Here is a 22300-nt window from a genome sequence, read left to right as displayed (position 1 = left end):
GGGGGGCCCGGCCTCCTGCTGGCAGAGATTACACGCCGGCTCCCCGCTTCGTCTGTCCCCAGATCTCCTGTCTGCTCGGCCAGATCGAGCTGGAGGGCCGAAGGCCACCACTGATGCCCTCTGGGAAGTCGCTGCCCTGCTTCGAGCCCTACGAGGTCACCCCGCGGTCTGGAGGCTTCGTCACCGGCAGGTTCCTCACGGGCATCCGGCCTCCTGTACGTGCCTTCGGGGACTCCTGCCAGCTCTTTGGGAAGGGGGGAGATCTGGGGGTGCTGAGAAGCTCCTGAGGGGGAGCGGGGGGCCCACTGAGGTCTGGCACCGAGGCAGGGATGAGAGGCCGCTCGGGGCGCTTGGCTGCGCGCCATTGTGGCGCTGTCTGAGGACACGAGGTGACGGTCAGCGTTGCTGGAGGAGGCAGGCCTGGGACGGCCACACGGAAGAGGAAGAGGAGCTCTGTGGCCCGGCCCACCATGAAGGCTGGGAGGGGGCTTTCTGTCCTCACCCTCCTGGACATGGTGCCGCCACTTAGTCGCGCTCATCTGGAGCGATCCCCTGGGATCCGTGGGGGCCGAGGACCCCGTGCCCACAGGCCGGCCACGGAGAGAGCGGGCCCGGCTGGAGGCCAGGGAAGGATCCGGCCCGGCTGGCCCGCCGCACTCACACCTGGCGTCTCTCTTCCCTCAGGAGTTCTTCTTCCACTGCATGGCAGGGAGGGAAGGCCTGGTGGATACGGCTGTCAAGACAAGCCGATCGGGCTATCTCCAGAGGTAAGAGCAGTGGGGCCCCCTCTCTGCCTCCGAAGGAAGGCTCACACTGGCCCCCACTTTGGGAAGATCCCCGGATGGGGCGTCAGGAGAGGCCCGGTCGTGCTCAGGGACTAGAACCCCCTCGTTTCAGAGCGGGAAATGGGTCTCCGTGACCATCCAGCTGCTCTGGCTGTCTGAAGATGGGCAAATCCCCAACTCTTAGCCTGGGTTCTGCAGCTTTGAAATGGGGGTGATAATACCGAGGCTTCAGGGCAGCCAGGTGGCTCAATGCACAGGGAGCCGGGCCTGGAGACGGGAGGTCCTGGGTTCAGATCTGGCCTCAGACACTTCCTCGTTGGGCACGCCTCGCCCTTACACTCTTCTGCCCTGGAACAATGTACAGTATGGATTCTAAATCAAAGAGGAGGCCTAAAAAATGATGATGGTAAGGCCGAGGCTCCCTCCCTCCCTCCCAGACTTGTCCAGAAGATTGTCAGCTTTGTAGGCTCGAAAGTTAGACCGTCTGTAGCCTGTCCTCCCGAACCCTTTAAAGGTTGCGCCAGTGCACGGAAGCGGGAAACAGGAGGCTTATGGCCAGGCCGGGCCTACAGAGAGCCGCAGTATTGAAGCCACACGAGCAGGCCCGGACGTAGAGGCCGAGGCCTCCTCTCAGCGCTCCTGCGCTCTTGTCTGAGTGGGGGTCGGGGCTGCCTCCTGGGAGGAGACACCATTTCCCAGAACCCACAGCACCGGCTTCCCCTCGGAGCCACGCGGTGACAAGGTGCCCCGTTGCTGCCTCCAGCTTCGCCGCTCTTTAGGTGAAGTCCAGGCCTTCCGGGGAGCCTGTAAAACAAGGAGAGGAAACGGTCGCTCCCCTGAGCCCCTCCTGCTGCTAGAGGCCGGCCTCACGGCCTCTGGCTTTAGCCTCCCTGAACCTGTGGGCTGTCGGGAGAGGCGGGAGCTGAGGCTGCTGGAGAGCCAGGCCTCGCGGGGGACCTGTTCCCTCTGCGGAGTCCTCAAACTCAGGGGACGGGAGGGCAGCCACATAGAAGTGGGCAGGAGGTTGTTGCCCACATAATTTGGTGCAGTGAAGCTGCCTTGACAAGGAGCTGGGCTCGGGCCTGGTTCTCCTTCATCCTGGTTGGGTCAACACGAGCCTGATCTTCCTCTGTAAAATGGGTGTGACCGGCCGTTAGTGTGTGACAGGGAGTTATAAGAGATCTTCAGGGGAGAGAATGGCAGAGCCCCAAAAGGCAGAGAATTCAGGACTTGAATTGGCAGAAGAGCAGGCCGCAGATGGCATCCACAGGAGGATTTGGGGAACCAGAGGGGACGCCGATAACCCGGCTCCCAGGGTGGAGAGCTTAAGAGGGCAGGCAGCAAACCAGGCTGGGAAAAAGCCTCTGTATCCGGCATTGGAGCTTTGGCCTGCTTTCCCTTCAAATGTGAATTCCTGGTAGGCCCAAGACGGCTCATAGGAGCCAGCCTGGGGAAGACAGGCCTGCCTTGCCCCGAGCCCCTGCTCGATGCAGAGAACATCGGTCCCTGGAGGAGGATGCGGCAGCGGGAGCTTCCTCAGCAGCTGGCCCCTTGGCCCTTGGCTCTGTGGCCCTGCTGCCCTCCTCTGGGGACAGGTTTGGGCCTCAAATGAGAATGTTCTTTAATCAACAAAGATTTGGCCTCTTCTCTCCCTCCCCCAACTGAGAAAGAAGTAAAGAGCAAGTCTTGTTCCAAGGACGAATTTTTGTCAGGCAAAACAGCCGCCCCCCAAGTGGGGCCTGATCTTCGGGTAGGGAGGCTGGCGGGGAGTCCCTTGTTGCCTTGGGCCTCGGGCCTGTCATTGTGTGGATCAGAATCCCTCCCTTCTTCCTAGTTGTTTGTCTTTACAATATTGCTTTATTTTAGAAATGCAGTACATGAATAAGTTACATATTCACACTTTGTCTCACACATAACTTATACATTCAGTATCTGTTTGTATGTGTATTATGAATCCTGCGCGGCTTCCCTTCGTACAAGTCATCCCCGGTTTTTCTGAACGATCTCCTCCGCCATTTCACTGCATTATTAATAGCCAGCCTGATCACCGCCGGGCCGCTCCCTCGAGATAGGCCTGCTTCGCCCCCCTTTCCTTCCCCCCTCCCCCTGCTTACCTTCTCTGCCCTGGCCGTGGGCCCGCCTCCTCCCGGCCCGGGCCTGAGCCGTCTCCCTTCACAGGTGTATCATTAAGCATCTGGAAGGCCTCGTGGTTCAGTACGACCTCACGGTGCGGGACAGCGACGGCAGCGTGGTCCAGTTCCTGTATGGGGAGGATGGGCTGGATATCCCGAAGACCCAGTTCCTGCAGCCCAAGCAGTTCCCTTTCCTCCTCAGTAACTACGAGGTAGGGGGGAGGTAGGGGGGAGCGGGCGGGAGCCGGGGGCCTCTGAGGGGGAAGGCCGGCCGGACGCCCCGGGCCTGGGGAGACCCTCCGAGGCGAGCCAGGCTGGCAGCACCAGAGGCTGCCCATGGCTACAGCCCTCGGGCTTTCAGTTATTTACACTGTGTGTAGCTTATGGGCTTTGGGCAATGTCACCTGGCATATAGCTCATGGATATAAATATGTAGGATAACCAGGACGCCAAGTTCAAATCTGACCTGAGGCACTTCTTAACTGGGTGAGCCTGGACAAGTCACTCAACCACATTTGCTCCAGTTGCTCATGGGTCTCCCAGTGTCCTCACCACTTCCTTATTGCTGTCTCTTCAACGGGAAAATGGGGATCATGACAGCCCCTACCTCCCAGGGTGGTTGTGAGGACCCTCATTTAATCGTTCAGAAGTCTTCAGTCCAGTGCCTGGCCCATAGGAGGAGCTTCATAAATGCCCCTTGGCTGGAGGCAAGGTTCAGACACAGCCCTTGGGCTCCAGGCCCCAAGCTCAGCCTCGTGTGAAAGGCAGCAGAGCTGAGTTCTGAGGCCGAGGCTCCCTGGTTCACAGGAGGGCTGGGGCTAATGACTTGGCTGGTGGCTTCTCCCCCCAGATAGTCCTGCAGCCTGAAAGTAAGGAAGGGCCGTGCCTATCTGAGGGACTGCCTGCCCCTTGCTATTCCAGGAAGGACATCTGTGCCTTCTTGTCCCTTCCTAGTGGCTGGGCCTGCCCACCTCTCTGCTCCAGTTTGGGCAACAGGCAGGGCCACGGCCGTCCCACTAGTAGCCTGTGATCCTCTGGAAGAGGAGCCAAATGTCCCAAGTGCTGGGGCAGGACTGTGAGGGCCACAGACCCCCAAGTACCTTTCTGAACTGGTTTCACAGAGCTGACTGATAGGGGAGATCAGGCCCATCCCGGATGTGTCAGAGGTGGGACCTGAACCCTTGTCCTCTGACCCCAGACCCAGCAGTCTCTGTGTTCACACATCAGCAGCAGCAGAGCTGAGATTCAAATTCAGGTCTGGGTCCAGAGCCAGCTTCCATTCTATGACCCAATAGGAGACAGAGGCCCAAAGACCTGAGCATCACTAGTGGTGACCCAGGGGCTCTCACTCACTTTTGGTTCCTTGGGCCTGTTTTTCCAGGCAATAAGGAAATCAAAACATTTGGATGAAGTCTTAGCCAAAATGGACCCCACGCAGGCCCGCCGGCATTTCAAAGCCCTCAGAAAGTGGCATGCCAAGCATCCTTCCACCTGCCCCAGACAGGGGGCCTTCCTGAGCTATTCCCAGAAAGTTCAGGCAGCCGTCCGGGCCCTGAACCTCACTGGAGAGAACCAGAATGGCCGGGACCCCAGAGCCCAACAGGTAAACAGACTTCCCCCGGCCCCCAGGGAGCCTCAGGGGTCCTTGGACACAGCACCCCCTGGGCAGGCCAGCTCTAGAGCTGAAAGGGACCTGAGGCCATCTAGTTCAACCTTCTCCCCACCCCAATTCTCCATCCCCCCACAGATGAGGAAACTGAGGACCAGGGCAGATACCCCAGCACTAAGTGCCAGAGCTAGGCTGCGAGCCCTCCTTCCCACCATAGCACCCTGCTGCCCATGTGTAAAAGACACCCATGCTATTGGGCTGAACTCTAACAGGACAAACCACTCTAATAGAAGTCGATGTTTCTATGGTGTTTTTCAGTCACAGCGCGCTTCAGCATTTGCTGTTCACCCACTGCAAGGGAAAGCTTGCTGGGGGGACAGAACTTTGTAGAGATGAGATGGGCTGCCCCAGGAACATGTTCTTCTCCCATGTGCACACACACACTCACACATACATCTGGGTTCTTGTGGTAGTGGGGATTGTGGTTCTGGTAAGAGGCCTGCCTGGCCTCCAAGGCTCTTCCCACCCCTCACCTTTGGGGTCATTCACAGCACCCCTAAAGAAAGCAAGGGTGGGTAGGATTTTTCCAGTGGAGGACTTATGGTCCAGAAGGCTGGTGTAATTTGCCCCCATCACACAGTAACTAAGTGAGAGGTAGCGTCATGTTTGGGCCTTGCCCTGCCACATGCACAGCCTTTTCCTCTATTGCAGAGAAGTGAAAAATGACTGGGCAATCCTTCCCTGGTGCTTCTAGGATAGGGATGTGGAGATGGACCTTGGAGTCTTGAAGCGGTGGACTCTGGGGGTTGCTGTTTGGATGGTGGCTTTATTGTCTCTTTTGTTCCAGATTTTAAAGATGTGGTATGATTTAGATGAGAAGAGCCAGAGGAAATATCTGAAGAGAGCCCTGCCTTGCCCGGATCCCAGCCTGGGCGTCTGGCGTCCAGATATCCACTTTGCTTCTGTATCAGAAACATTTGAAAGCCAGGTTGATGCTTATGCCCAAGAATGGGCAGCTCAGGCCGAGAGGAGTTATGAAAAATCAGAACTTTCTCTTGACAGGTAAGAATTTGAGAGTGGATCTGTGAGTGTAGGGAGAGAGAGGATGTATGATGGGGGATCGATGAAGGCCTGGAGAAGGTTCAGGGAGCTGGTCTCCGTCTCAGAAGAAGCTGGTGGCCTCTATGACAGCTCTCTGGGGTCAGAGATCCAGACCAGAAAGCAGTGGACAGAGATCTGTGACTGGAGTGGATGGGGCTGACTGGGGGCTAGCACAGTCCCCACTGCAGTTTAAGAAACTGAAGTGGCCAGGCCTGGGATGTGGTCAGGAATGTAGAGCCAGACCTGCAGGTCAAATCCCAGCCAGCCACAGGCTGCCTTGGTGACCTGGCTCACCTCTCTGGACAAGTAAGAACTTGAAGGAACTCAGTCATCAGGATGTTCATCACCAGCCAATCCTTCCTCTAGACACGGGCCCAGTGTTTGGTGCCTTGCAGCTAATAGTGGGCATGGAGAATTGGGAGAAGCTTCAGAAAGCCAACAGGATGATGGTAGGATGGGAAAAGCAAAGCAAAGTGGAACTTGGCACAGGCATGATGTGGCCAAGGGGCATTTCCAGGCTTCTCTTCATTTAGGCACTGAAGAATAGAGAGAAGATGGTGATGCAGTGTCTTCCTAGTTGACCATTTCTTTTTGGACCAGTTCTCTGATTGCATTCATGTGAGGTTGCTCCCTCTACCAATGTGGACTACTGGCATCTGCTCTGTGACTCATGGGCTGATGGAGCCGATGGGGCATGACAGTTAGAATGGTCATGCAGGGCTTGACCCTGGGCATTCCTTATTCTGAAGTCAGCTCTAGCTAGTTTTATGAAGGATGCGTCCTTCATAAAACAGCCCAGAAAGATAGCCTTGTTACAGACATTGACCCCTCAGGAGGCTCATCCTACAGGAACATTCAATTCTGGGGTCATAGCATCATGGAAATGGCCTTAGAGGTCGTTGAATCCTTTTATAGATGAGGAATGGCGGCTCAGCCAGGTGAAGGGACTTGCCTTTGGTAGTATGTGGCAAACCATGGAGTGAAGCCAGGGTCCTCTGATTCCCAAACCCAAGCTCACTAGACTCTGCCTAGCTGGCTTTCCAGGGTGCCTGTTATGGTGTGAGACAGCTGATGTAGCTTATTGACTTGGAGTCTGCATGCTTAGAGTAGAGCTGAGCCATCTGGGATTTGGCAAGTCCACCTTTTCCTGGAGTGGGTGTAAGAAAAGCTCTGGAGAGGGGGTGGTGGCAGCAGAGAGAAGGAGGAAGAGGAGATGGCCCATCCAAATCCAGTACAGGGTCATGGGGGACAGGTAGGGGCACCAAGAAGTGGGGAATAAAGCCAGGCAAGCGGCCCAAGAGAACAAAGACAGTTACCATCTGTCCAGCGTCTGTCCTTTTCTAGGCCTGGCCAGGATGATAGCCAGCATCCCAAAGAGCACTGGTTTCTAGGACTCAGCTGCCAGCGTTCATCAGCCAAGTCAGGTCCTCCCTCTTTGACCACAGGAAGCCAGTAGCCCTTCCTCCCTCCCTCTTTCCCTGGGAATCTTTCATTCTCCCCTCATCCCCCAGCTCTGGTGCTGGAGGACCAAATGGAGCAGTTAATGGCCTTTTCACCCGGCTCCTTCATTTCCCCCAGAGGGAGCAGGGCAGTTCAGTTTGCAGCTAGCTCATTTCCTGGAAACTCGGCTGAGACGGCTGGCTCACTAAAGAATCCATTAGCTGCCTTCTCCAGTGAGCCCTGGAGCCAGCTCTTTTCAAAGCAGAGAAATCCTTCAGGATTAAACCCCTCAAATGCCCTTGGTACAGGAAGTGCCAACTCAGGTTTCATCTCTCGGGGGGATTCATAATGCCTCCTGACCTATTATTTTAGCCAATTGGGCACAAAGCTAATCTGATTTAGGAAAAACTTGGGGTTATAAAGGAGTTAAAAAAAAGTTCTTTTTGTATTTTCTGAATGCTAGTTCTCTGAAACTAATTAGACAAGGTGTTGCCTAGTTGACATCTTCAGAAGGCTGTCTTTAATGGTTAAGAGTGTATGTGATTACACTAATATGCATAGTGAATACTTCTCAGGTTCTCGGCCAGACTGGCTTTGTCTTACTTCGAATTCATTTAGCCAACTTTTCATGGCAAGGACAGGGGCAGGCTTGAGTGCAGCTCTTGCCCAAATTTTCCTGCATCCTGATTGAGGAGAGTCCAGATGAGTAGAGTTGGGATGCTATATTTTGATTCCTGAGCCTTGGTGATAGACCAAGTGGTCCAGGAAGGGTAGATATTGCTATCCTCTCCCAAGTGGCTTACAGTTAGGATTAGGTGAAATACACATGGCTCAGTGAGATTTATAGTATTTTCAAGGTGATTAAATGGCTCCTATATGTGCCAGGCTCCAAATGAACTAATCCCCACCCTCAGGGATCTCATATTCTTACCAGGGGAGACATATTCTTTTTTGTTAAACTCATACCTTCTGCTTTAGAATCCATATTAAGTATTGATTCCAAGATAAAAGAGCAATAAGGGCTAGACAGTTGGATTTAAGTGACTTGTCCAGGGTCACACAGCGAGGAAATGTCCAAGGTCAGATTTGAACCCAGGATCTCCAGGCCTGGCTCTCTTATCCACCTAGTTATCTGTAACATATACTTTTATAAGCAGATATAGAAAGAGAGGGTATTTCAGGTAGGGGAGCCCTAGCAGCTGAATTGGGGAAGGTCGGGAAAGGCCTTATGTAGAAGTAGGTAAGGAGTACTTAAGTTAAGCTTTGAAGCAAATGAGGGATTTGATTAGATCTATTTTTACTATGGCTTTGTCAGATATCATAATGACTACTCCTCCCTTCTTTTTCTCCGTTGAAGCCCAATAGATTTTGCTCTAGCCTTTGACTTTAAACCTGTGTATGTCCACCCACCTCATGTGTGTTTCTTGTAGACAATATATGGTAGGATTTTGGTTTCTAATCTACTCTGCTGTTTGCTTCTGTTTTATGGGCGAGTTCATCCCATTCACATTCAGAGTTATAATTATCAGCTGTGTGTTCCCCAACATTTTGATATTCTCTCTTAGTTCTGCCCCTTCTTCTTATGCTATTCCCTTTTAAGCCAGTGGTTTGTTTTAAGTCAGTCCCCCTTATCCCCTCCCTTAGTTTACTTCCCTTTCCACTCCCTCCCTTTTTGTTCCCCAGAAATGAGGGATTTGAAAGTAAGGCTCCAGCACTGGCATCTGGTGTCTTTGAGGATTCCAGGGATGGAGAATTTGTTGGAATTGTGATTACTAAGGAAACAAAAGATTCAATTCATTGCCACAGGGCAGTAGAGGGAAAGACTTCATTTTGGGTATCAGGGGCTGCTTTCAGCACCTAAGGGGGTTCTGGTCTCTGTCTTCTCACTGCCTGTACTACCTTTGCTACCTTTGCTCCAGGTTGAGGACATTGCTCCATCTCAAGTGGCAGCGGGCCCTATGTGACCCTGGGGAAGCAGTCGGCCTCCTGGCTGCTCAGAGCATCGGGGAACCTTCCACACAGATGACCCTGAACACTTTTCACTTTGCTGGTAGAGGAGAGATGAATGTCACACTGGGGATTCCAAGGTAGGAGAGGGGCATTTAGCAAAGAGAATGTAAGAAATCTGGAGGGGAGGGGACTTTGGTCCTGCTGAGGCCCCCAACCCTCTGGAACTTGAGTCAGAGAAGGAGCAGTGTCCTCCGACCCCTTCCGCCCTGAGGTGGTTTGGGACAACCCAGGTTTGGGGCTCTGGATGAGCAGACTCCTTGTGCAGCCAGCCATGGCCTTGGTCTTCAGTTGGATTCTTTGGGAAGTAGTCCTAGGTGGGCTCCTGCAGGACCCAGGTAATCACCCATGCAACCCTCATGGTTTTTGGAGTCTATGTGCCATCTATTGCCTTTGCTGCCTCCCCCAACACTCTCCAGAAGTGATGCCCTGAGTCCTCTCAGTGTCCCCGGGGTGCTCAGCCCTCACCCTTACCCTCTCTTTCAGATTGAGGGAGATCCTTATGGTGGCCAGCTCGAACATCAAGACCCCTATGATGAGTGTGCCTGTGCTCAATACCAAGAAGGCCTTGAAGAGGGTCAAGAGCCTGAAAAAGCAGCTGACCAGAGTGTGCTTAGGCGAGGTACCTCCTGGAGGGTTAGGGAGGAAACCCAGACAGATTTACTATGCCTTGGCCATGGCTTTCACAGTGAGACACGCTTCTCAGAGCCAGGCTGGTGGGGTGTGAATCAGTTTCTTAAGTACTGGTGATAGGGGGCCTAGCTGCTAGAGAGCTGGCTTCAGAGTCAGGAAGGCCTGGGGAGAGGGACAGGTGCTCAGGGAAGGTCCAGCTAACAACCCTCTCCCATTCTGCTTCCCAGAGGGTCTCCCTTTCTTACTCTGCTTCTGCACAGTTGAGGTGGAGACTTCTTGTGTTGTTGAGCTTGGGTTAGTTTTGGCCCTGTGCCAGAGGATGCCCACATGGCCCTCTAACCACATTCCCTCATGGATTCTGCCAAGGCTTGGGCCGACACATATTGTTCCTGTGATGTGGTTGCAGGTGTTGCAGAAAGTTGACGTCCAGGAGTCCTTCCGCATGGAAGAGAAGAAAGACAAGTACCGGGTTTACTGTATCCGCTTCAATTTCCTCCCCTACAAGTACTACCAGCAGGAGAAATGCCTGCGGCCTGAGGACATTCTGCATTTCATTGAAACAAGGTCAGATTTCTAGCTGCTTTTGCTTTTCTTCTACACTTATAGGGCTTGGATGGTTTACAAACTACTTTTTTTTTTTTTTAAGATCCTTACTTTCTGTCTTAGAATCAGTACTGTGTATTGGTTCTAAGGCAGAAGAGCAGTAAGGACTGGGCGATGGAAGTTAAGTGACATGCCCAGGGTCACACAACTAGGAAGTATTTGAGGTCATATTTGAACCCAGGACCTCCTGTGTCTGGGTCTGGCTCTCTATCACAGAGCCACCTTAGATGCTCCCTGTAAACCACTTCTCTAAAAAACAACTCTGTGAGGGAGATAATGCAAATGTGGTTACTTACATTTTACAGATGAAGAAACTATTAGCACTAAGGGTGCAAAGAAAGGTAAAAGAGTGAATGTAGAGGGCAGTTGGGTAGCTCAGTGGATTGAGAGCCAGGCCTAGAGACCAGAGGTCCTAGGTTCAAATTTGACCTCAGACACTTCCCAGCTGTGTGACCCTGGGCAAGTCACTTGACCCCCATTGCCTTAAAAAAAAAAAAAAAAAAAAAGAGTGAATATATAAGATAACCTCAGAGTGGGAGTGGGAAGGATAACTGATCCATCCACGATCCCAGAGCAGGAAGTGCATGGATCCAGGATCCAAACTCGGCTCCTTAGCCTATAGGGATCCAGAGCTCTCCAGCTTATCCCCTGATGCCCCTCTCAGTGCCAGGACGGATGGATGAGCAGAAGCAGAAGTCTGAGGGGAAGTCCTTCCTCAATTACTACCTATGTGACCTTGGGGAGGCCACCTCCCCCCTCCCTGGATCCCTGCTTCCTTCTCTATAAAATGAGCAGGAGGAAGGGATTAGATTCAGTGATCTCTCAGGTCCTGGGGTGAAATGGCAGAGGGATCTGTGAAATGACACCATCAAAGTAGAATACTAGAATACTTTCTTTAGTCTTTTTCCCAAATCGTAGACACCTGTTATTAAGTGCTGCCACCAATGGAGCTCCCACCTGTCTTCCCTAGGGTTTCTGACCATCTTCCCAAATTCTTTCTTTTGGGACCAGCTAGCTTAGAAGTCATCACTAGTCTGGGGAAGAGCCTTTCCCATGTTTGAAGGCTGCAAGCCTCATGCTGACTCCCAGGCTTCTTCAAGTTTAACTGTCCCAGCTCTGGGAGCCTCCTAAAGCCAGTATTTTAGAGAGAAACCCTGCAGTCTCTTCCTAGCAAGAAGGACCTTGGTTGTGACTTAGGCAAGTCCCTTAACCCCCATTGCCCAGCCTCTGTTGCTCCTTTGCCTTGACAGTAGGGAAGGGTTTTTAAAAGGAAAACTACAGAAAGACCTTGGCGGTTCTGTTTGTTAATAGGCATTCATGGGACACCTAACCAGGGGGAAAGAGCATAGGCTTTTTCTGGCCAAGGAGCTTTGCTCAGCATTCTGATCTTAGACTAGCTGGTTTACAGCCTGGCTGGGCATCTCTGTCCCCCGACCCACTGTTTGTTCAGGTTTCACTGAAAGATTGGTGGAGAGCTCTTACTAGTAGTTGCTGTCCTAGGCCTCAACTTACCTGGTGCTCAGGAGCTCTCCTCCCTCCCCAGGGCTCTGCAAATGGGTCCTGGCTGTCAAGGAGCTGGGGTGTGTGGGTGTCTGTGTGTCTCTATGTGTGTTCCATCCTGTCTGAGGGCTGTCCCAGCTCTGCTGGCTCCTCCCTAGCCATCTCCCTGCCCATTATCCTCTGCTCAGTTCCATACCTGTGATCAAATCGGTTTTACTTCTGGAAAGGGCATTCTGATATTCTGTGCCTCAGGACTCCGCCTACCATCCCTACTTGAAATTCTCCAAGCCAAAAGAACCCTTGACTTCCATTGGGTATCCCCAGCTACTGGAACCAAAGACGTGACTGCCGCTTCCTTTTCTAATTCATTCATTGCCAGGGAGTAGGCTCCCCTGGGAGCTTGGGGCCAGGGTGGGAGGACCAGAGGAACCAGACCATCCAGAAACTTCTATTTTAACTCTTTATTCTTGCTAACCAGATGCCAAGTTCAGTTTTGCAGGGAAATTGAAGGACTGAAAGAGCAAATGTTTGGTTAGCTTCGGACCAAACTCTGGTCACTTTGCCCTAGATGCAGCTCCACAGGAGCCATCCACAAGTGTGGGCAAGGCACTGGACTCATCTGGGTTTTGAGCCAGCTTTGTCCCTCCTCTCCCCCAGTATAGTAGCAGACAATAGTAAAGCAAACTTGTCTGAAGAATAGCAGGGGCAAATTTGTCGCTGGGTGGCAGGAATTATGTTTGTGGTTGGCTGTCTCTCTCCATAAAAGCACACTCACACACCCTCTTAGACAAATGGCAGTTTCCCATTTGACGTTCATACAGGGTGTCTGGCACCAGCTGTTGTGACCTTGGCATGCATGAGGCATGATTTATGTGTTTTCTTGTTATATGTGGCAGGGGTCAGGATGGGCTCCTGCAGGCTAATATGGCCTTCATACTCTGGACCAACATACCCGTGCCTCATTTTGGCCCTAATAGGGATGTCCTCTCTGCTCATGTGAGCTCCTTGCAGGCAAGGATGTTTTTTGTTTTTGTTTTTGTATCCCCAGTGTCTGGACCTTTAGGGAGTGCGTGAGGGAGGTCAGTCTGAGTACGTGATGTCATCCATATGGGGGCTTGTGGTGTGGGTATCCCCCTCTGACAGAGAAGAGGTTTCTCTGGTACCGACCATCTCACAGGATTGGCCCAGCCTTGTCCAAGGTCACCAAGGAGGCCAGTCTCCAGGACTCTTCCTGACTCCAAGGCTGAGCCTGAAGTTCTTTATGTTGTAGACCCAGACCTGGAAGGGCCCTCAGGCCATCTAGTCTCACCTTCCCTCCCATTTTACAGAGGAAGTTGTGAAGCAGCTTGTCTGGCAGGGTTGTACAGAGAAGAGTTGTCAGAAGCAGTTTTGGGACCCAGAACTAGGGGCCCTTCCTTGTACTCCTCTGCCTTCCTCTTCCCATTACAGCCTTGCCTCTTGAGGGTTTCCATCTTGGAGGGAGGCCTATCATCCAAATTCCTTTCATTCCAAGCACTTAGGACTTGCCCTTTTTGGCTTGTAAATGACTTTGTATTTTACTCATCCCAGCTGCAGCATGGTGCATTTGAATAATAACCCAGAGAGACAGCAGGCATATTGTTTAGTCAGCCTCCAGAGGAATCTGGGTGGCATGGTGGTGACCCCAGTTGCATAGTCCTTGCCCTTCTGTCTAAGAGTTGTTATGGGTTTATGAGTTCAGGGTACAGAGGTTGCAGGGATGAGCTTAGAGTCACAGGATGTGTTTGAACTCTGGCTCTGGTGACACCCCAGTGAGTCACTCAGGCCAGGTGCTTATCAGCTTTCCTTTCTGCAGTGACCCTGGGATTGGCCCCAGTCACTCTGACATTCTCTTCTGGCTCTTGTAATGGGTAGAATTTGAGGAAAGGTGTGTGGTAAAAGGGAATTTGAAGGGAGGTTGTCAGGGACTTGCTAGGTAAGTAATATGGGTTACAGGTAGGCTGGAATAAGGAGATTCAGAATATAATCTGGGACTGAAGTCAAGGAGTATAGCACTGAAGGGAACAAAGATCTTCCTTCAGGGAGAGGAGGAATTAATCTAAACAGGCAAAGACAGCAGGGCTTATAGACCAGGACTCAGACTAAAGACAAACTGAGGGAAATAGACTGAACTGAAATTAACTACAGGCTTTAGTTAATTTCACAGGAAGGGACTTGTTTTGAAGTTACACCTTCCTTCAAGATGGATACCCGGCTTCCCTGCAAGCCCAGAGTATATGTTGGTTCTTTCCCTCTTCTTCCCTCTCTTACTAATTAACTGACAAAGTAACTAACAGGTCTGTTGAAACACAAAAGGGTTTATTGTCTTTAAGGATGATTTGACAGGAAAGTGGATTGAGGAAGCCCTAACAGTTTTTAAAGAAACCTCAGGTGGGGGAAGGGATGCAGAGATGGAGTCTGAGCAAGGTCCTGCCTTAGCTCAGCTCTCAAGGTGCTCTTGATGTCTAAAGGGAATAAAATGATGACTAACCAATTTCTTTAGATAAAATACTGTCAAATTATAGTTGAACCCCTCACAGATTTGAACTACTCTCTAATTTACTCTCCTGATTCACTCCATAGACATTTAAGGTAAGGGAAGGAAGGTAGGAAATAAGGTAGGGAATGAAGATCCAAAGGGTTTATCTAAACTAACAATTCTTAAATAAATATTCCAAAGCTAGGCTAAATTTCAATTCTTCATATAGGCAAGGAAGCAGCTCAGCTGGTCTGACCCTCTCTCCACGAGATTCCCAAACCAACTACCTCTCTTCAAGATTCTAAACTCCTAACTGATTTCAGAACTCAGCCAAAGCTTGAAAAAACTGTCATGACCCCCTCTCTCTGCAGTACACTCTAGATCCACAATGCCTGGGATTTTGAGCAGGCCTCTGTTTTTGTGGCCCCTACATTCAACCACTCTCTTTCCTGATGTCCTTGGGCTCTGGCCTCTGCTATTGCTGCTCCCTTCAAAGCACCAGCAACCTCCTGGTCACTGAATCCACAAGCTGTTTCAGGCCTCAACTTCCTGACCTGTGGGCAGCGTTGGGAACTGATGGGCTAGTGCCCCCCACCTTTTTCCCTTCTTGAAGAACTTTCTTTCCTTAACTTCTGTTAGACTCTACTTTGCTAGTTTTCCTGTGGCCCCCCCCTCCCCACCCACTCTCGCTCCTATCTCCTTTGCTGTTTCCTCTTCTCCTCGCCTCCTCGCCTCCTAAATGTGGGGGTCCCCCCAATGTTCTTTCAGCTGTGGTGATTTCACCCCATCTGACTTCAGCCTCCTCTATGCTGATGGTTCCCAGAGTTCCAGTTCCAGGCCCATATTACTGACTGCCTGCTCGACCACTGTATTGAGCTTTCTGCCTGGCACTTCTAACTAGATATCCCTTTAATACCACCCCCCAAAACCTACCCCTCCCCATTCTCATCTCTGTTGCTTTCACTCTCTCCTTCCTCTTCTGGGTCAGGCTCTCATGATCTCTCATCTGTCCCTGCATTGCAAGAGATTCTAAATTGATCCTCCTCCCAGCTCTCCTGGACATCATGGCCAGATGCAGCTCCCTGAGTCACAGTCCAGTTTCCATTATTTGTCTGCTTGGAGATCCTTCCCGGGTACCCTGGGAAATGTAGTCCAAGCCCTCTGAACCTCATTTGAAGTCTCCCCTCCCCATATTCCCCTCGTAGCTCTAGCTCTCCAAACTGCACTGTTAGACATTCCCCAGATGCATGCCAGGCTTGCCCATCCATCTCATTGTCTGCCCACTGCTGATACCACCACCTCCCCAGCCTGTGCTCAGGGTCAAGGCTAAGCTCAGTGTCACTCCTGTGAGTATGATCTCTCCCTCCTGTGGGCATCATTGGATTTAACAGACTTTTTTATTGCTTTGATTCCCTGGTGTACCATGGCACATGCTCCTGGCTTCCTGGTACTGCCCACCCACTTCCCTACCAGGCCATTGTGCTCCCAGAGGATAAAGATTGCCCCCAAAGGCCCTCTGGCCTGCACAGGTGCTTGGTCTCATGGGGTGAGTCCACTGTATTTGGCCAACCAAGGATTTTAATGGGAGAGCTCGTGCCCCTTTATTCCTTCTTGTTGTTTCAGTCTTTTCTCCCCCATATAGGTAGCTCAGGCTCCCTCTGTGCCGGCTCCCTCTCCCCCTTGGGGAGGCCTTTTCCTTCTTGCCCCCAAGGGCTCAGTTGGAGTACTGAGTGATGAGTTCCATGCTTTTCATGTCTCCCATCCCTGGCACAGACCTTTGCACATCAGACATGCTGAACGTGAGTTTGTCCAGCTCACTGGCAGGAGCCAGCCTTGGTGTCCCAGGACAGATTCCAGCTCTGCCTCCCGCGGATCTGTGTCAAATCATGTGTGTGACGAAGGGCCCTCCGGCCCAGCCTCCCACTAACCTTGGCCTTTATCTGTCCTGCAGTTTGCAGAGAGCTTTTTATTCCAATTGTCTCATGGGATGACATACAAATGTACATTCATCAGCTATCAGTAAGTTCTGGGCCTGTTGGCTGTATGCTCCAGCATGGCTCTAGGCCCAGTGATGGTGAGCCTGTGGCACAGGTGCCAAAGATGGCACGCAGAGCGCTCTCTGTAGGCATGTACCTCCCCATCCCCTTCCCACAAAGGTCATTACTAGAAAGGCAGAGGGACTCGGTGGAGCTGCTCCCCTCCCCCTCTCCCTTGCCTCTCTGCCCAGCAGCCAGTGGGAACGCACAGGGAGTAAGGTGGGCAGCTCACAGGCAGCAGAGCTGGAGGGGAGCAGAGCACTCCAGCCACTCTCCTCCCCCTCTACACTTGTTGAGGCCATTCACTTCCCCTGCCTCTCTGCCTAGCAGCCCAATGGGAGTGCTTCCTCCCCTGTCTAGGGTGAGGGAGGGCAGGATGTAACTGGCACTTGGTGGGGGGGAGGGGCATGGCACTCAATCTAGTGGGGTGGGGGCAGGGCCAGGCACGCCATCTCTAAAAGGTTCGCCATCACAGCTCTAGGCACATTTCCCCCAATAACAATGCTTACAACTTCTCCAGATTGTGCTCTTCTCTCCTTTGCCTTCTTTCATAGATCTCCTATTTCTTTGTGGTTTTCTCACTTCTTGTTCTCATTGACGGTGTCAGTCCCGGCCCATTGATCTGCCAGTGCGTTTAGACCTCCTCCAGCTGTTGGCAGACTTGGACCCTCCAGTTGTTCACTGTCTCAAGGACATCTTGGTATGAAGGGCTCCTTCGAGTGACTTCCTTTGGCTTTGTTCTCAGTTGTGGTGGATAAGATCAGAGGCTGGCACTGGTCTGATTATTCCTGTTGTTTGACTTTTCCAGAATGACTGGACCAGCTTCAATGGCTGTGAGATACAGAAATACATCATTTATTAAGCATTTGCCATGTGTCAGACCTTGTGCTAAGCACTAGGAATACAGTGGCAGTTCTTAGGGCAATCCCTGCCCTCAAGGAACCTCTGTTCTACTGGGAGAAGATAAAAAGGAGTTGAAAGGGTCAAATGGGGAAACTAGGAGATAGAAAAGTAGTTTAGAAGGTCAGAGATTGAAAGGGAATAGAAACTGCCATGGCTGGCATGGGTCCTCAAGTGGAGGTTTTGGTGAAGAGCTCCCCATTTTGGGGGAGGAGGCATCAGGATGAGAAGACTGATGGGTAGTGGAGCAGTTGTCCAGGAAGTCAGGAGTCTGTTGTGGTGAAATTTAATTGTTGTGAAAAACTGACGTATGTTTTCTTAGAATGAGATAGCAGTTTATTAGCAGGGCATGAGCCTGTTAAATGTCTACCACTGTTAAACCAAAAAACCCTGAGGAAAAAGCAGAGCTCCTTTTTATAAGCATAGAACAAAGAACAGAGAGGGCAGCTGGGTAGCACAGTGAATTGAGAGTCAGGCCTAGAGAAGGGAGGTCCTGGGTTCAAATCTGGCCTCAGACACTTCCCAGCTGTGTGACCCTGGGCAAGTCACTTAACCACCATTGCCTAGCCCTTACCTCTCTTCTACCTATTGGCTTTAAGATGGAAGGTAAGGGTTTAAAAAAATTAAAAAAACAAAAACAAAAACAAACAAACCAAAGAACAGAACAGGATAGGTGAGGAAAGTTATATAGTTGGAAATAGGGACCCATCTGTGGTGGGCTGTGGAAAGCAGACTCTGGCTCTTAGGAAGTAGATAAGATCATTTTTAATTGGGCAAGGAAGGGCAGCATATCTTGTGAAATGTGTCGGGTCAACTTGTAGGTCTTCAAAGATGACACACATGTCATGAGATTTTTTCTGGAGCCAGTTATGAGGGTTAACATTTCCTTGATATAAAGGGATTTGCGAGTGGTACTGAGATAATAGTTCCCCTTGAATTCAAGTATTTTATAAGAGCATTCAGCCTCTAAACTTAGCTTAGAGTTTTCCTTAAATTAAAGTGATTGATAGGAAAAGTAAACTTTTGCATCTAACTTGAGAGGAAGGCCGAGCCTCTCAACCATGAATTTCTTCAAGCAGAGACAAAGAAAGAGCTTAGGATGCTCTATAACAGGGGTCGGTAATGTATGGCTCCACCTCCCTACAGGATGTGCCCCAGGGGGGCTGAAGGCCCCCGCCCCATATTCCAGCGCCTTCCGCCTCCATCCTCCTCCTTCTGCAGTTGTTTATGGCTTTCACAGCCAAAAAGGTTGCCGACCATTGCTCTATAAAATACAACTGCAGAATAGGATCAGATGTCAAACACAAAAAATGTTTGCTCTTCTCAGGACTGGGCCAGGTTTGAAGGGTAGCATAGTTGAGAACCTGTTTTCCTGGACCCTTGGCCAATGTTGTTTCATCCTTTTTACTTTAACTAAATTTCTATTTCTTTTTTGCCAGATTGGTAGATACGAGGGCTTACTACAGACTTGTTTTAATCTGCATTTCTCTAGTCATGGGTTTGAACATTTTTTCAAATGTGTTTATGCTGAACATTTTTCTTCTGCCTCTTCAAGCCTTTTTATCTCAGCTTCATCTTGTTTCTGTTGCACCCGGTTTTTTTTTTTTTCTTTTGTATGATCAAAGCAATTGGCCTTGTTGCCCAATAAATTCCTTGCTCTGATTTGACATAAGCATACTATTCCGATTGCAAACTTTTATGATATTTTTAAATCACTCACCCTTAGGAGATTCATTTCCTTCTCACTTTAAAAGCATCTTGAAAATTATTTATATTGCTTCGCTGATTTAAAAAAACCAGCAATGATTAATAAAGGAGAAATTTCCAGATTCAAGGCCAGTCCCCTGACCTAGTGAAGGATGTGTCTGATACGGCCTTTGGTCGAGCTCAGTAGAGGCTTTGGGACCCCCTCCCTTGGCCAGGCATCTCAAGGCTCCAAGCAGCTGAGATTAGAAAGGTGCCAACCTGCACCGCTGGAGAGGATGCTGCTGACATCGCAGGTACAGCCTTGGCTCGGGTACAGATCCTCCTGACCCTTCAGGGTCCACGCTGTAATTAGGCCCATTTTTTTAAACCCTCACCTTCTGCCTTGGAGTCAGCACTGAGTATTGGCTTCGAGGCAGAAGAGTGCTAAGGGTGGGCCATGGAGGTCAAGTGACCTGCCCAGGGTCACACAGCTGGGAAGTATCTGCGGCCAGATTTGAACCCAGGACCTCCTTCCTGTCTCTAGGCCTAACTCTCCATCCACTGAACTACCCAGCTGCCCCCTAGGCCCATTTTTAAGATGAGGAAACTGAGGGTCAGAGAAGCCAAGGCCAATAAGCACCTGCCTCTGGGGGTTGTTGCAAGAATCAAGTGCTTAGCCCTGTGCCTGCACACAGTAGGCACCTCGTCCTCGCTCACTTTCTTTTCCTTTCTCTGAGGGACTTGCCTACCTCCGGGTAACTATGAGTGCGAGGCGAGCCTCCTGCCCGGCGCTTCTCCGCCTCCTAAAAATGAGGGCTAAGAGCCGCTCGACAGGCATTGCCATCCCCATGTTACAGATGGGGAAACCGAGGCTTCGGGACACTCGGGGACTTGGCTGAAGTCGTCGCGCTGAGCGAGGCTCTGGGGTTTGAGCCCGGAGGGTCCGGCCTGTGGTAGCTACTGACGTTCCGAGGGGAGGTCCTCGTCCAAGGCCACGCGGTCAGGGCCGGGGGGCCGCGGAACCCCGTCCCTATCCTCGGAGGGCGGCCGCACATGAACCACGGCCCGTCGTCGGGTGGCCCTTGTTTTCTAGGAGAAGCCGGGGGGCCGGGAACGAGGGGAGGAGGGAGAGACCCCACGGAGGAGGGCCCGCGGCGGCCCCCGGAGCTCCCTTCGGAGCTGCCGCTTCAGCCCTTCCCTCCTCCTCTGGCTCACTTGGGCCGCAGCCAGGCGGAGGAGCTAATTAGCTCGTTAACAATTAAGCACCGCTCTCAGGCCGGCTGGCTCTGGGGGCCTCGTCTGGGCCCAACAGCCCGCGGGCCGGCTCTCACGTGTTTGGGGGGGCGGCGGGGCAGCTCAGCGGACAGAGCCGGGAGGCCCCGGGGAGCCCGGCCACCCGCCGCTCTTCAGTCCTGCCGCCTGCCGAAGACGAGGAGCCAAAGAGGGGGCGCGGCCGGCTGAGGCCGACGTCCCCCCCATGGCGCAGGCCCGGCCGTGGCAGAGCTCGGGGGCTCAGCCTCACCAGAGGCCCGTGTCTGGGGCCTCCCTCGGAGGGCACTGCGGAGAGTCGGCCGTGGCGGGGTCTCTCCGGTCGGGGCCAGCTTGTGCCCCGCTCAGCGGGGGGCTCTGGGAGCGAATGGCACGCCTAAGATGGCCGCTCTCCCTCCCCCCCAGGTTCCTGAAGCTGTTGCTGGAGGCCATCAAGAGGAAGAGCAGCAAAGCGTCCTCCTTCAAGGTCGTGAGCACCCGCAGGGCCACCCAGCAGGACCTGGACGGCGACGGGGAGACCGCGGGAAGCCGGGTGAGCGCCCCCTCTGGGTCAGCGCCCCGGCGCCAGGCTGGGCTCAGACGGGGAGGGCCTTTAGCAGAGCCCGGGGAGGAGGGGACTCGGGACCCCTGAGGAGGCTCCCCGCAATCGGGGCAGGTCAGACAGGAGAGAAGGGAGCCGCCAGCCTGCTGTAGGCCAAGCGGGGCCCAGGCTGGCCTGTCCCCGGCCTGGCTCCTTCCAGGGACGGTCACAGGGACAGGCGGGCCGGGAGGGACGCCGAGGATTCCGAGGGATGGCGGGCGGCACCTGGCACAGGTGTGCCTGCAACGGGGCGAGAGAGGGGGCCACCCCGCCCGGGGCTCAGCCTTTCCCCCAGAGGCCGGCCATCCACTCCCCGGACGGCGGGCAGAGCGGCCGGCCGGCTCTCGTTCCCCCTAACGAGGGAGCTGTGGGGGGGTCGTGGGGCTCAGAGCGTCCGTGTCCCCCCGCAGGAGGACCGGGAGGGCGACGACGACGGGGAGGGCCGCATCGTCGACGACGATGCCGAGGAAGGAGACGCCGACGCTACCGACAAGAAGTGGAAAAAGAAGCAGGAGGAAGAGGTAAGGGGGGACCCTCCGGCCGACCCTCCCCTCGGTCAGTTGGTCAGCTCCCTGGCCTGGCCCCCTGAGCCCTGCAGAGCCCGGTGCCCCCTCCCTCTGCCGCAGACATCTTCCCCCATGTGCTCCGGGTTACCCTGACACCGGCCTCCTGGCCATCCTGCTGACCGCTCTCCCCCCTTGTCCGCCCCCCTTCCTTCGGGGCCCTACCAAGGCCCTGCCTTCTCCTGGAGGCCCTGCTTGCCCTCAGTGCCAGCTCCCCCGGGGGGGGGCTGGGCTGGGGCGGGGCTTTCTCTGAATCCCAAGAGCCGTGTAGACAGGAGGCGCTTAATAACTGCTGCTTTTTTTTTTCTTTTTTTTTTTTTACATTTATTAATATTCATTTTTAACATGGTTACATGATTCATGCTCCTCCTTTCCCCTTCAACCCCCCCCCCCGCACCCCCCCTACCCATGCGCATTTCCACTAGTTTTATCATGTGTCCTTGATCGAGACCAATTTCCAAATTGTTGGTGGTTGCATTGGTGTGGTGGTTTCGAGTCTACATCCCCAATCATGTCCAATAACTGCTGCTTTTTAACCCGTCCTTTCTGTCTTCGTAACAATTGTAAGACAAGGGCGAGGGCTGGGCGAACAGGGAAGTGTCGGAGGCCTCCCGGCCCGGCGCTCCCTCCATCCGCTGGGCCCCCTCACCGCCCCGATGAGCACTTGTTGATGGGACTCGTCCAAGGTCCCACTCGAGACCAGGTGGCAGAGCTGGGATTTGAACTCGGGCCTTATCCGCCCTCCCCTGCATAGCCTCTGGAGCCCCTTCCAGCCCCGTGCTAGGACGACCTTGTGCTCCCGCCGCCCTGGGTCTCCTCGTCCTGCCCCGGCCCGCTCACAGCCTCAGAGGGTCCCAACGGGGGGCGCGTCCCCAGCAGCCCTGCTCCGTCAGAGCTCGGGGTAAAGGAGCCGCGGCAGAGAGCAGCCCCCGGGAGGCTCCTCGAGGGACCGTCCTGTG

General features: G+C 52.9%; 1 protein-coding gene across 1 annotated transcript in view; it reads left to right on the top strand.

Annotated features, from left to right (window-relative positions):
* POLR1A (RNA polymerase I subunit A) overlaps positions 1-22300 on the top strand; it is a 72335-nt gene that overhangs the window by 45240 nt on the left and 4795 nt on the right. Inside the window, exons 20-29 of the mRNA XM_044663059.1 lie at positions 63-215; positions 685-767; positions 2964-3129; positions 4299-4520; positions 5374-5588; positions 8987-9154; positions 9561-9696; positions 10114-10271; positions 20604-20730; positions 21189-21299. Of these exons, the coding sequence (XP_044518994.1) occupies positions 63-215; positions 685-767; positions 2964-3129; positions 4299-4520; positions 5374-5588; positions 8987-9154; positions 9561-9696; positions 10114-10271; positions 20604-20730; positions 21189-21299 (1539 nt within the window). The remainder of the gene's footprint in view (positions 1-62; positions 216-684; positions 768-2963; positions 3130-4298; positions 4521-5373; positions 5589-8986; positions 9155-9560; positions 9697-10113; positions 10272-20603; positions 20731-21188; positions 21300-22300) is intronic.

Source organism: Gracilinanus agilis, chromosome 2 (genome assembly GCF_016433145.1).
Source record: "Gracilinanus agilis isolate LMUSP501 chromosome 2, AgileGrace, whole genome shotgun sequence".
Classification (NCBI taxonomy): domain Eukaryota; kingdom Metazoa; phylum Chordata; class Mammalia; order Didelphimorphia; family Didelphidae; genus Gracilinanus; species Gracilinanus agilis.
Note: the sequence above shows the minus strand (reverse complement) of the source record. Positions and strands in the feature narration are given on the sequence as shown.